This window comes from Maniola jurtina, chromosome 12 (assembly GCF_905333055.1).
Source record: "Maniola jurtina chromosome 12, ilManJurt1.1, whole genome shotgun sequence".
NCBI lineage: Eukaryota > Metazoa > Arthropoda > Insecta > Lepidoptera > Nymphalidae > Maniola > Maniola jurtina.
Window position 1 is genome coordinate 10,817,976 of NC_060040.1, and position 15,168 is coordinate 10,833,143.

At 34.8% G+C, this 15,168-nt stretch overlaps 1 protein-coding gene across 1 annotated transcript in view; it reads right to left on the reverse strand.

Annotated features, from left to right (window-relative positions):
* The window catches only part of LOC123870117, a 56,584-nt gene extending 42,403 nt beyond the window's left edge, over window positions 1-14,181 (reverse strand). Inside the window, exon 1 of the mRNA XM_045913285.1 lies at window positions 13,861-14,181. Within this exon, the coding sequence (XP_045769241.1) occupies window positions 13,861-13,957 (97 nt within the window). The 5' untranslated portion in view covers window positions 13,958-14,181. The remainder of the gene's footprint in view (window positions 1-13,860) is intronic.
* Window positions 14,182-15,168: the final 987 nt, after the last annotated feature.

Consider the following 15,168-nt stretch of genomic DNA (forward strand, 5'->3'; position numbering starts at 1 on the left):
ACCTTGTTATAAACAAATAGGAGTCAATATCATGTGTATCATACGACCGTTGCCGAACAGTGACGAAGATTTCTATGCGCATTATTAATTTGGTTGTACTGTATATTATATTATTTTATGTATATTCTGCCACTTGCGTTGCAATGTCAAATGCAATTGTGTCCGCAATTATCAATACGCAAATATTTCTACATCTAACAAATAACATGTCGAAAAAAGTACAGTGATTTATAAAGGCACTTTCGATTTTATGCACTTTCACTCTACCTTGAGTTTGGAGGCATTGAACTCTGTCGCAACACCCTTTGATAATATAGCCACACCTAGTAGGTACTAACATAGTGTTAACATATTGATTTTATTAATAAAATCTATTGTATATTTCTCGTAGGTCCATATTCAAATGAAAGGCATTCCGAACCAGTGGTAGATGCTTTTGACGATTCAAAAGAACTTGTAAAAGTCTAATTGAATAAAAATATTTAGAATTTTTGAATTTTGAAAAAGAAGGACAGATACTGGAGCTTAGAACTGCTGGGATGGAAACCACACACTGATCTCAGAAGCGTTGGTTACTCAACTGCATTCTGCACGATGGTATGACGTTATCAAAAAGGCAGCTGGAAAGGATCTGATTCAGCTAATCAAGACACGAATTGATTGGCTTGTAAGTGAAGAAGTCTGAGTCCAGCAGTGGATTATTGTAGATGATGATAATGAAATCAATTAAAAATGAATATTTTGTTCTTACTGAAGAGCTAGCACAGATTGTCGTTGTTAATAAAAGGTATGTGATACAAGACCAGATTTTTTGCCCCATTCAAAAACAAAGGCACGAGACTTCGTGAGAGAAGGCTATGCAATTAAACAAAGAATAATGCTCAGTATGTGAACTTGCCGTACTATTTAACAAATGTGACATGGTTTCCATTATTTGACGTGACACGTTTCCGGACTATTTGTTATGCTTGTCTTAAGGCTATCGTTGTCAACGATCCCCCGTCGATTTCCTACGTATGATATTATTGTTCTTATCTCTATCTGCCCTGGTTCGTGCATTCTCGGTTCCTAGATCGGTACATTTGTGATAACCAATTGAAATTGCTGTGATTGGCTGAATTTACCATGTTCTTGCTGCGACAGTGAGTTTTAGCCACTAGCGGAACAATGTTAGCCGGTCAGAAATGATTGCAATTAGTCAACCTGTTTGACGTCCGTGTTCTGTTTTCGATTACAAAAAAGAAAAAATTGTTGTTGCAATCATCAATTTTAGCAAATAGTGAAAGAGAGTCGGCCAATCAGAGGTCACAACTACCGTCACACTTTCTGTCACACTATGGCAGTAGGCATACCGAGTAATGAAAACAATTTTTAAATTCTGTCTAGGAAGTAGTAGGGTTGCCACCTGCCTCTTTTTGATTTACAGGCTACCACCATCAAAAATACGGGGTTTAGATTTGAAGAAATTTGAAAATTTGAAGTATTTAAAGAAATAGGCGGTGGTTCTCTCTGAAATGCATGGAAAGCCTATTTAGATATTTTAGTTTATTTGTAAGTTTTGTATTTTTTCTCCGTATGTTGCCGTGTCTTGATTAGTGAACTGTGTTTGCAATGTGGTTTTAAATAAAAGATTTATTTATTTAAATAGCTTTTAAAAACTCTTAAGTTTTGTAAAGCAAAATGTTATACATTTCATGCATACAATCTTTTCATTTTAACTTAAAATTACATTTAATTTGTAATTCCACCTTCACAGTATCAATACTATGGCCGTAGCCAGGAATCGATTGCGGGAGAGGTTTTATCAGGGCCGGAACTGAATCCTGTCATGAGGAAAAAAACATTCGCTCAACTTTATGGGCTAATTACCTGGTTAGTGAAATTTCACCTTTCAATTTGTCAGTGAGGTAAAATACAACAATAAAAAAGCGCGAGCGCAGTGAGCGTAAGTGTTTTTGGTTCAATACAGAAAAAATTAAAGTGAAAGGGAAACGAGTTTAGCCATAGCAAGATTATATTTTTAAAGCTTCCTATCCATACTAATATTACGAATACGACAGTATATCTATTTGCCTATCTACCCTTTCACGGCCCATCTTCTTTACCAAAATTTTGGTACTTACTATTCAGAGGTAACTTGCATCCCAGACATTTTTTTTTAGGCGGCTTTTTAGCCCGGAAAATCCCCCACGGAATTTTTTAAAATCTAAATTCATGCAAACGAAATTGCGGAGTTTACACCAAGTAATACAAATTCAAAGCGCGAGTGAAGTGAGCGCGAAATGTTTGATATATTTCCAAAAAAAATTGGTAAGCAAATGCAAGAAATAGTGTAAGTATTATTTTAGGCTTAGGTTTTTGACGGATTCCCAGGCGCAGTCGCCATTTCTAAATTTCTGGTCTGATGGGAGGCTTCGGTCATGGCTAGTTATATGGTTACTATGGCCCTAACGGCCAAGAAATTAGACTGCATCATCACTTACCACTAGAAAAGATTAAAGTCACGGGCTAACTTGTATAAAAAAAGGCTTACATCCTCAAACCAAGCCCCGCTGCCTTGGCTACGACCATGATCAATATCGAGTGGGTTTCGGCTACGCATTGCCGCAAAAGGAAAATATTCTTTCTACTGGACATAACGTCAGTGTTTGATTTCGCCAGCCAGGTTTCTGTATCCCGAAATACGGGGTAACCAGTAAAATACGGGGCCTCTGGCAACCCTATTCGGAAAACACTGTCACATTCAAGTTAATGTCAAATATTTTGTTTTCAATTACAGAAAGCTGCATCAATCATTATTACAATATTTTCTTTGTTGTGATTGGCTGAATTTTTGAGTTTGAGCCAATAAACAGACTGTTTGCCAATTAAACGTCATAACAATATAAATGCCAGAAAGTTTAACCAAATAAAACAAACTTAATGAGAACCTAGTGAGAATGCAAACGGCACACAATTTATAATACATATTATGTTAGTCGTATATAATAGATATTATAGTAGTCGTTCACTTTGGTAATAGTCAGATTGTCATCAGTAAAATTGATATTGGTTGATGTATCGTAAATTATTGTTTCGGTGACAAATATTTTTATTATCTATTTATCTTTGAACAGAATGGAATAGAATGAAATGGAATGGAATACAATGATAAATTTTTATTCCTGTAAACTTTTAGGTAAACTTCAAAGTGTTTTTGGATGGTCAGACAAATTTACCACTGGTTCGGAATGCCGTTCCTACGTTTTCTAGGGTTTCGTACCTCAAAATGAAAAACGGAACTTTTATAGGATCACTTTGTTGTCTATCTGTCTGTCTGTCGTGTGTGTCAAGAAAACCTCTAGGGTACCCGTTGACTCAAAACCATGAAATTTGGCAGGTAACCTAACTGCGTAATTTTGGGTAGTTTTTTTAATCGATAAAGAAAGTTTGCGACATTGTTCAATAAAAAATTTGGATTCCAACTCCTCAATCCTGATGTTGCAGGGGACCTGACTACTAAAGCTAATGGGATTTAAAAAGTGTCGATTATTAATTGATATTGAAGGTATAGGATGCTGTAAGAAATTGCATTCCTAAATCCTGGTGATCCCTCGGGATTTGAAAAGGATCATCCGTTTAAATATTCTTACGTGATACAGAAACAAGTTGCATCCCGGGGACGGGCTATTACGGAGAGGCAACTTTTGTTCTGGGAAATGAAAGGATCGGGATTTTTAAAAACCTAAATCCACGCGAGCGAAGCTGTGGGCATTAGCTAGTTGTAAATATATTTAAAAGCTACTATAAGATAATAGATAAGGTACTTATTTCCTTATATTTTTATTGTATGGCAGCGCGCGGTTTTAAATTATAAATTGCACGTCCTGTCCTTTTCTGTAATACATTTTTTTTCAATATCTACCGCTTTATCTCATAGCAAGAGTCCGTAAGACATAATACAGTGAAAATAGGCAAAATATACAATTTTTGCAGTTTCCACGTCAGTACCTGTCGAATTTTTCTAACAGTGTAAGCAGCAGAGCTGAGTTTACCATCAAGTGTTGATATGTGGGTGTTCCATAGAAGCTTTGCATCTAACATTATACCGAGAAACACGGGGTTCTCCTTTATTTTCAACATATGATTATTTATCAATGAAATTATGTCATTTAAGGTCCTGGTATTGGGCAGTGTGAATTCAACACACTTAGATTTCTTTGCATTTGGAAGTAAATTGTTAGCAATAAATCAGAGAGTGACCTGTGATATGGCATTACATATAGTATACATTGTCAAAAATTATAATATTAAAGCTGTGCGTATTGCGTGAGGAATAGGTTGCAAGAGAGTTGCAACTTGCAGGGTTTGATGCATGCGCTATTGCCAGCAAACATGAGACATATTTTTATCTACAGGCAACGTCTGAGTAGGTAACGCATACGTCTAACGCAAGTTGAAATGTACCAGTGTATTTAGTTAGACCTATCGACAAGTTTGGAGTTGGGTGCAGTCTAAATGTGGCCCGTGTGTTTAGACTGTCAGTTTCTGTCAGTTTCACGTGTCGTCCCCCGCACTTCACCACCCCGCTTGCACAAATCGAGACAGCACGAAATTTTCAAGATTTCTGGGTGTAATTTCTGGTTTTCGTAGTTCCCACACAATTATAACAATATAAAATATATAACGATAATTTTTTTACTACATAATATTCATTAAATTTTCTAGGTCTGTGGTTTTTCCAAATTTCATTAAATTGCTTCGTTGTCTAGAAAAACGAGCACAAAGTTGGGCCTTTTTTTAAAGAAAAATACAAATCTTTGAGCCCCTGTAATTTTAAAACTACATATTATTAGAAAAATCTAAAACACCACAGACACAGATATTAGTTTCTAGACTATGTCTGCAAAATTTCATGGACTTTGGTTGCTTAATATTCAAATGAAATGGGAACTACGATTGTATGGAGTAAGTGATGGAGAGAGTCCTGTTAATAATTAAAGAGATATGAGATCTAGATGTGACTGGTCATTAGGTTGTCAGTTGTTATGATATAATTCCAATCTATAGGATAGGTCCTTGGTTAATCTCCTTAGATACGAGTATAATACATATTTTCTATATAAGCTTTTATCATGTTTGCTAAGAACAAAATATAAATAAAGAACTGATTAATAATATTTTAAAACTACCAAAAAAAATGTAAACTTATAATATTGAATCAAAAACTTGTGTGCTAAGTGTGGGTCAAAATCCTAAACCTGAAATGTACAGAGAGTGTCTTCAATGAAGCTATTGTAGTATCTAAGTAAATCCACTACCTTATCCAAACAACATTTTCTTTTGGTGTGGAAACTTAGTAGGTATGTAAAGTTTTGTATCGGACATGCTTTGTGCTCTAGTTTTTTTTTTTTTTGTAAAAACTAGAGTGCAAGCATAACGTGGCTAGTTCTGTAGTACATAATCTCTAAACTAAACTAAATTGACAGGTCCAAAAATGTTATCCTTTTCACTATAATATGTTTCCTGCGGAAAAGGATAGCGCTAGTTCTAGATAGTTCTGTTTAGAGTTGTTTAGAGATTGTGTACCTATAACAGAATTAGCCTCAATATGATAATTCACGTAGCACAAGCTGTGGTACAAGCTAAGATTTAACTTGTGCAATTATTTGAAAAAATTAAACTGCAGTTAAGTTTAGGCATGAATTCGACCGCGCGCGGCGCGGGCGTAACCAATTGATCGTGCCAAAATATCTACTTTGTATAAAGTAATGCATTGGATTACCCGTAAAAGGCGTTGAAAACATTTATGAGTGTAACGAACTCAAATGCTTAACCATAAGTACAAGTTACTTTTATTACTTCGTTATGAGAGAATAAATTTATTGATGGTAGGCAAATGCAATAATCCTCAACAAGTCATAAAAACCAACGGAATTTGTGACTTCGTTTTCAATTAATGCATTGTTTAAAAAATAAAAACAATTATAGCAATCAAACTAGGTGCTGGTTTATAAAATTATATTAATTTAACCACCTAACCTTACCCTGGCTTAAATTGTAGTAATGTTTTTAAAGGTAGGTATGTAAAGTTTGCCAATAGGCAAAACGCACTTGACCAGTGGACTATGGCCTAAGGCCTTCTCATTCTAAGAGCAGACCAGTGTTGTTGATGATGAATAAAATAATTATTATTATTCTATTGCACAAGAAAAGTATGCTCACGTGGAGGGGTGCCAATAATACTGGCTGCATTTCTGAACTGATTATAGCCATTTCTATTTTCACTTTTTTCTCCTAAAACTTGACTACCACCAATGGATTTCAAGATTTCTTCCAGTGCAAGTGGGGAGCCAATTATAAGGATACGTAGCTAAATAGCCAAAGACCTACAATGGATGGACACACAGTTCAATATAAGAACTTCGTCGATGTCAAATAGATTAAAAAAGATAAACTAGTAGGTACTCTCCAATCTAATCGTAGTGGTTTTTACAGTTACAGTGCACTTTTTATAAAGGCTCAGTAGGTATAAAGCAAGTAATATAAGTATTGTTTACATTTTAGTTCGTTGACTCTCGACTCTCAAGTAGCCGTTTTCGAATGCACAATAAATAAACACATCACGGCCTTCGACGCTAGTTTTTATACTTATATTCTTTATATGAGATGAGCGATGACACATCGAAACTTAGAGCTGGATCAGACGAGCTCAATTATCCGCGCGGTTTTAGAGAACACCCACCTTTCGACAGTTTAAAAAGCCTATAAGTGTATAAGTAGGTACTATTAAAGGAACCTAGGTTGTTTCTTAACGTAAGATCGTCGTTCTTCGTAAGATTAATTATTATTATCTAAGTCATGAAAAGTTTTTAATCTTTAGGTATTATTAATAAAAGAAACTTCTTGTTCTAGAAATATTTACGTTATTTATCGAAAAGGATATTTATTTTCTATTTTTCTCTACAATGCAAACCTACTCGTATGTGTGAAGACGTAAGCGGCGAAAATTGGTTGAAATCGCGCGGCTTAAAAACGTTTAAATCTGAAAATGTTTTATAACTGTATATTATTTTTTAATGAGGTATAAAATTTTAGCGTAATAAATACCTAACTGGTAAATTATTGATGCTTGTTAGAGTGTGCTTATTACGACAACTTTTTGAGTGTAGGTACTTTTATTATTTTGGGTTTTATAGCTACACTAGCTGATGCCCGCGACTTCGTTCGCGTGGATGTAGTTTTTTAAAAATCCCGTGGGAACTCTTTGATTTTCCGGGATAAAAAGTAGCCTATGTGCTAATCCAGAGTATAATCTATCTCCATTCTAAATTTCAACCCAATCCGTCCAGTAGTTTTTGCGTGAAGGAGTAACAAACATACACACACACACACACACACACACACACACACACACACACACACACATACAAACTTTCGCCTTTATAATATTAGTGTGATGTATTTGTTACTCAAATTAGTTGCATTACAAAATTATTTTTTCATAAAACCGTAAGCCTATTAAATAAATAAATAGAATATTATTTCAAGCAACAAAGTTTCTTAAAGGTATATTAAAATGAGCAATTATTAGGAAAGAAAATTTACTCTCATTAAAGGTTTCATAACAATAAATCCCTGGGATACTAATTTCGAAAATCATTTAAAGAGGATGTCGTGGCCCAGCTAAGAGCTAATAATCATTAAAAACTACTTAGAGAAAGCAAAGAGCATACATAGAAGGGCCTATTTACGCAATGATCTCTCAAGTCTCAAGTTATATGTTATCCCGTAATAAACATTTCAACAAAAAAGTGTTACTAGAGTCATTAGAGCTACATTTCCTTATATCAAACGTAATAACTTAGATGGCTTTAATAAAAATATGTTCACTGCATTTGTGTAACATATTATGTCGTTAAATAATTATATAAGCGATTATGACAAATTTATATTGATAATAATCGAAAATAACGAAACAATTTCGATTTTTAATACCACGCTGAACAGATTTTGCAACCATATTAATTAACAGGGCTCTCTCCGTCACTCGCTTCATACAATCGTAGTTCCAATTTCATTTGAATATTAAGCAACCAAAGTCCATGAAATTTGGCAGACATATTCTAGAAACTAATATCTGTGTCTGTGGTGTTTTAGATTTTTCTAAAAATATGTAGTTTTAAAATTACAGGGGCTCAAAGATTTGTATGTAAATTTTTAAGACCGCGTAACTTTGAAACCGAATATTTTAACATAGGTATTAGTTTCTAGAATATGTCTGCAAAATTTCATGGACTTTGGTTGCTTAATATTCAAATGAAATTGGAACTACGTTTGTATGATGCGAGTGACGGAGAGACCCCTCTATGCCATAGTAGGTACCATTATAGGATATCAATGCAGATAAGTAAGTGTACAATAATTTTACCTAACAAATAGCTTTTGCCTGCGACATCGTCCGCATGATAATTTATAGCCTATATCTAAGTACTCGTGGATATCTAGATAGTTACAAGTACTTACCGACTTTTTCATAATCGGACCATTACGGAGTTACGGAGATTATTCCCTATACATACGAACTCACAAACTAACATTTTTTACCTCTATTACTAGATAATACCCACATGGGTTTAGGTTTTCTAAAAATCCCGTGGAACCTTTTTGGTTCTCCGGGATAGAAAGTAATCTTATATTCATTTCGGCATACAAGTTATCTCCGTATCAAATGAACAATACCCACGATTAGGTCTATACATAGATTTAGGTTTTTTTAAACAACCCATAAAAACATTTTGATTTTTCGGGACAAACGAAGCCTCTGCCTGCCAGAGCCTGTCTGTCCTTAGGATATAAGCTAAGTCTGTACCAAATTTAAAATCGGTTGAAAAGCTAGCACACAGACAGACAAGTAGGTAGATCTCCCAGTATCAATATTTGTCGTAATTATGAAGATCAACCTTCAGTAGGTATCTATACCCATCAAGTGCCTTGTTATCTTTGCTAAGTGATTCAAGTTGAGATATCAGGAATTTTTGAATAAAAAACTCGTGGTTTTGTGATCTCATTTATTATTTAGGACAAACTTAAATCATTATCAATTTCAGATTAATTGTTTTTTTTATCATTTAAAGCTCCTACCCATAGGCTAATAAATAAATAGGCAAATTCGTTTTTGATAAAATATTTTTTACTATGTATCCTTACGTTAAAGTGTTAAACGCTTCTGAATGTAAAAAAAACGATACAAACTCCGAGAATATTGTTTCTATATTTTTGGACTGATAAAGTTTCAGCCATCCAGTAGATAAGAAAAAACTATGACATTTATTAGCAATAGTTTCGTTAGTATTACAGCAAATATAACAAATAATAATAAAATTAAATCGATAAGATTCCTAAAATGTCTGCACGTGCCGTATCGGAGGCTAGAATATTAATGTTATCGGGTTACACAATGTAACAAATCACCTGTTAATTATTTACTTATGAATCATGATTTAACTATGACATTGAATAGTTGCGCTTTTTGATTATTGTTTAAAAATACGCGAAGCTCAAAAATTACACTTACGTTTGTTGTGGCAGCCATAAACAGTTTTTATGATTACTTTAAGCCCTTCGGAAAGGTAAGTCAAGAATCCTTAAGCAGTAAAAAATCGTAAAAGTCGAAGCACACTGTCAATATTTGTGGTAAGTTCTAAGGCTGTTGAACTTCGAATGAATGACTGCGATATTTCGTCTTGATCTTTTAAACTTCTTATAAGCGAACCACGTTACTCCATTATTATAATTGACTTGATTGATGTGAAGTGAAATATTACCGTAATGTGATGAATACCTAAACTTCGATAGGTATTTTCAGACATAATGTAACATTTCAAGAAGAAATGTAGTTTACACTACTCGACACTGGCGAAGTGCATTATGCTGAATTGGCTCTACGAAAAGCCACGAAAGAAAAAAGAAATCGAAGAGTAAGTAGGTACAATGTAATCATGTCTGCAAAACGTTCTGTGTTCGTCATTGAGTTAACCACATAACAAAATATCTAAGGGGTGGTTTCAAGATTAATGGAGTTAACCGATGAATTAATATCTCTCCGTTGTATTCCTCCATTGAATTTGAGTAGGTATTTGTACTAAGTAGGTACTTAATAATTCTATTTTTTCCTCATTGCTGATGCCGGGATCCCTCTCCATTATTCACATAATGCAAAGAAATTTTACTTATTACTGAACAAGAGAAGTGCAATAAATATTTGTAAAGTCATTCTTTTGCAGGCTACATCCGGCTCATGAACCAATAAGTAGTCTTAAATTATTTGTGGTTTAGTCGTGATTGGTAAATTATGAACATTCTTTACTTTCGACAACCCATCATTCAATGATAAAAGTCGAATTAATTTTAAAGATTCGAAGTAAACCCTCATTTAGTACTCATTTGGTTGTCTTATCTTTTATAACTCAATCGTATACGAGCAAGAAAACAAATTCTCTGACAAATCTATGTCTGATAAGGTTTAAAAATCCAAAAAGGTAAATCTCTTAGGTTAGATTTTATAAGGACTTGCGTAGATGCAGTTATGGAAAAATTCTTTAAATTGTAAGGGCTATAAAGTAATCGAAAAATTTATTATTAAGCTCACTTACGTTTTGCAATGGAGACAAAAAAGTTTCTCATGTGTTTTTGGAACCAAGTTTAATTTTTCTTAATAAAAATATGAGTTATTTATGAGTTACCCATACGTTAACCTGTTTCAACTTTAAACCTTTAAAAAATATTAAACGATGAGCACGAAAAGAGAAATTGTAGAGTTTTACGTAATATTTAATAACAATGCAAATTCCTTAAAAAGAAGACCCAATAAATTTTGTATAGATCACGTAACCGGAGTCAATTTTGTGCCTGGGTCATGAAGATACCATAAAGTGAGCACGAGGTAATAAATCCGAAGACAACAAAAGTCAGAGACGCTGCCCCGTGAAATTTCTCACGTGCATTGCACAAAATAAAGGTCTACACACTACTTTGCCCACCAATACCGATCTGCTTTTTTCATACTTTTTAACCGCAAAGAAAAGAAACAATATCTCATTCGACATAATACAAAATTGAATGCAAAAACGCTTTTTTCAAAGTCAGAGTTTTAAAACACCAAGTGTATTGAAATACTCATGAAATGAACACATATTATATAATAGGTATCTAATAATATTTCCGTCCACACCGTTCATCTCCATCACTGCATTCTGTTTTTTTGAGAAATAGGTACTCTACTTTTTTTCTCCGTCATTGTGTTTTTTTGAAAAGTAGGTACTCTATCATGAAAATAATGCAAATGAGCTAAATTCTACTGCCATGCCATCTGCCATCAGAGAGTTCTATTGCCGTCCGAACCACGTATTTTATTTCAAACCTGTTTTACCCCCTAAGGGATTGAATTTTGAAAAATCCTTTCTAAGCAGATTTCTGTGTCATAATAGCTCTCTATATGCCAAAACGCATATCAGTCGATTGCAATTGTTAAGCAACGTTGACCCAAGTCGGTAACCGGATGGGTAACTGACTTTGGAGGTCCATATTGGGCCTTTTCGTTTCCTCCGTCCCTCGGTGAGCACGTGAAGCCATCGGTCCCGGTTATTATCACAAACCTGATAATAACTGTAAAAACCTAAGAATCGTAATTTCGTTCTCATAGTGAGTTTGTATGCGGAGTGATCTGGGAACCCACTGCATTATTACCCCAAGAGAACTCCTGCCATTATGTGGTTAATGGAAAGGAGTCACGACCCTCAGCAATAAAGGAACTATAAAGAAGAATATCTGAAACAGTCTTGTGGAGTTTTACAAATAGGTTAGTAGGTAGTTACTTCTCGTTTGAACTAATTTTTGCTGTATTATATAGATATCCAATAGGAAGTCTATGTCGTCAACAATCAAGATAAACATCTATTAGCTATCTAACTGACATAGGTGGTTATTGAATTCAATACAAGCAAATTATCACACGCTCGAGAAACAGTTTTTTTTTGAAGTATATCCATTATGCATTATGTACTTAAAGTCCATAAATCACACTTCGGAAATGAATTGTTCAGTTCGTTCTCAAACTTTTCTCAAATTACAATTTAAACAAAGCAGTTGGGTCAAAAAAATCAACTGGGTCTGAGCATTAACGCGAACCTTGGCTTCTATTGTTTGTGCCTTCTGTTGGAACAATTAGGCAATTTAGGAATTGAAAACCTTGGTTAGAGAAAATCTACCGAACTCAATTCAACGATGAGCTGTTGCGATTGCATTGTTTGATTTGGTTGTTTTAGCAGGTTAATTTTGTCTTTTAAACATTTTAAACTTTTTTTCTAGAAGCCTTCAGTGTAGATACACAAAATAGAACCAACATTTGAACGAAATTTTCAGGACTTTTAAATATGTACCTATTCAAGGTAGCTGAAAATTGAAAATCCAAAAATATAAAAAGGTTTCGACTCACTGACTGACTTGTCAACGCAAACCCTTGGACCTATTTAAACTGAATTTCAGAAAGCTGGCACCAAGGCTCTCTTTACAATTTAGACAAGGGAATAAGGCGGAATTTTGAAATTTTTTGGAATAGGGTATAATAATATTTTCCCCAAGCAAACTCGCGTACGGTCGCTCTATCTTTGATTTCTTGCGAATTTCATTTTCTACGGTAACTAAGTAGGTACCTAACCTAGATACACAACAACTTTCCTCCTAGGGTTATCTATCGGTTAATGATAGTAATAAATAATGAATAATATAGAGATTATGTAGACTTCCTCATAAGAGAGCTATATTTAAAATATCTCATGGAATGGCAGTTAGAATTCCGATTGCATTTCCTCTTTATTAAATCAACTTTATAGATGTACTTATGTGCATAAAAGGGCGAGCTTAATTACCATTTGATTTGATTTTCATCCGTTATGCGAAATTAATTGCATAAGAAAAGTAGGTAAATGTTATAGAAGGTAATCTTCGTCCATTTACATCTTTAAACTAGTTGATGCCCGCGAATTTGGCTGCGTGGATTTAGGAAGTTTTTAAGACCTATGAAATTTTGGCAAACTTTTACGGCTCTACAGTATAAAGATTATAAGCTGTACGAGCGTTGCGTATGTCAGACGGTCCGTTTATCGGTACCGGTTATATAGGTACGTACATAGATAATTACGGACTGTGACCGAAAATATTTTTAGTCATGCGTTGTATTAAGTACGTACATTTTGTTTATTTGATCTACGTTAATGAAATCTTTGAAATTAAAAGTAAAATATTCTTTTCTGGCTCTACAGTTCGTTTTTATGCAACTAAGTTTTTATCTCTCCGTATTCTATCGAAAGCTTCATCTAATTTAAATTATCTGTTAGGAAACGGACTTTATTCAAAGTTTTAGTTTTTGCAAGTATCAAAGCGTGTCGTTGCCAGCAGTTATAGGTCATTGTCAATCGGTGTCGAGCAATCGCGTTCAGTAAAATTATCCGTAAAACTCTTATCGCAACTTTTAACTGTGAACTATCTTGCAACAGTTTTTTTGCAACATCGTTCAAGTTTGCCTTTCTTTTTTGAATATCAGTTCAAGTTCATACCACGGACCATTTATTTGCAGCAATGCGCTGCGCAATGTTTTGTTAATAACAAACAATTTTTCGTAATTAATATTGTCTTTGTACCTAGATTACGCAATTTCTTTTCGTTATAAACCGCTCATTAGTTAAAGATTTATAGATTACCAGAGCTGGTTTTTTAAAATTATAAATACTGACTTGTCTAAATTTTGGCAGTGTGATTTTGGATAATAATAAATAATGTAAGTATCTATTACAAGGAAAATATTGTAATTTTCGCACGTACCATCGATCTTTGGAATCCATTTAGAGTCTCCTGAGGGAACAGCGACTGCTGCAGAAACCAAGAGAAACAGGACAGCAATCCTTACACAGACACCCATTTTTTATTGTTTATTTATTGTTATGTTTTTCCTTATGTTTGTTTTTCTTTTTTCTTTCACAGAGCTAGGACGCAACTATTTCCCGCGTTCGGCCGGTTACATTTGCGTCGGTACGTACGATACCTACCGCGTGTTGAGTACAACTGAAGTCAACGGAACCGCACTGGTGGTGTACTTTCTACCAGCTGTTGGCAAGCCGTGGGCGCAATCGACTCGCATCGCACGCGTGCTGGCTTTGTCCCTTGTACAATACCACCTAATTCATCACACTACACGTTGTCGGCTTATCAATAAGAAAGCAATCAAGTAAATGTCGTAGCGCGGATCGACGTGTTATCGTAATTTAAGTAATGTGTGTTTCGAACTTTCGATTAGGTAATGCTATTGATATAGTACCTAGGTATTTGTTAGCTTTTAGGTGACGTGAAGGAGTGTGAGAAAACCAATAAAATGGCGCTTAGAAAATCTTTTAGCTGCACTACATAGACCATGGTGTTAGAATGGCGTTTTGCACTGGAAAGCACAACGTTGGAAGATCCCCTACGAGGACAAACGATATCAAACGGGTCGCAGAGAGCCACTGGATTCAGGCAGCGGCGCAAGACTGTGGAAGATGGAAGGAGACCTATGTCTAGCAAAGTTCGTCCATCGACTGAAGATGATGATGATGAATAGACTTCATTATTTTTTACGTGATAGATTATGTATCTGTGCTTAGATTAGTAGGTGGTTATATGTATTTACTTTAGGTCCAGTTACATGAGAGGTCATTAAAGTTACATAACGGTTATCGTTAAACTTTGAACCATCAACAAAAAGCAACGTGGGATAACACAAGTAAGGTTCATAGTCTATGATTAAAGTTAAAAGTAAAAAGTCTATGGTTTAAGTTAAAAGTTTGGTCCTAAGTTAACAAACGCTGACTTGCACACAGGTCCGGCTCTACCGTAATATTTTTTATTTAATAGACTAGCGCTTGGCGGCTGTCAGACCTGCTGGCAAGTGATGATGCAGCCTAAGATGGAGCGTGCTTGCCTAGAAGATGCCTATTCATTCTTGATTTGTAGGTACCCATATTAAAATTGGAAGGGAAAACTGATTTTGGAAAGGCGTTATGAAGATCGGAGCGGCTGCACCAGGCATGAACTCCGGGAGCGAAGGCTCCTAAGAAGGAACAATATGAATAGGTTCTTTGCGTTTAAAAATTACAA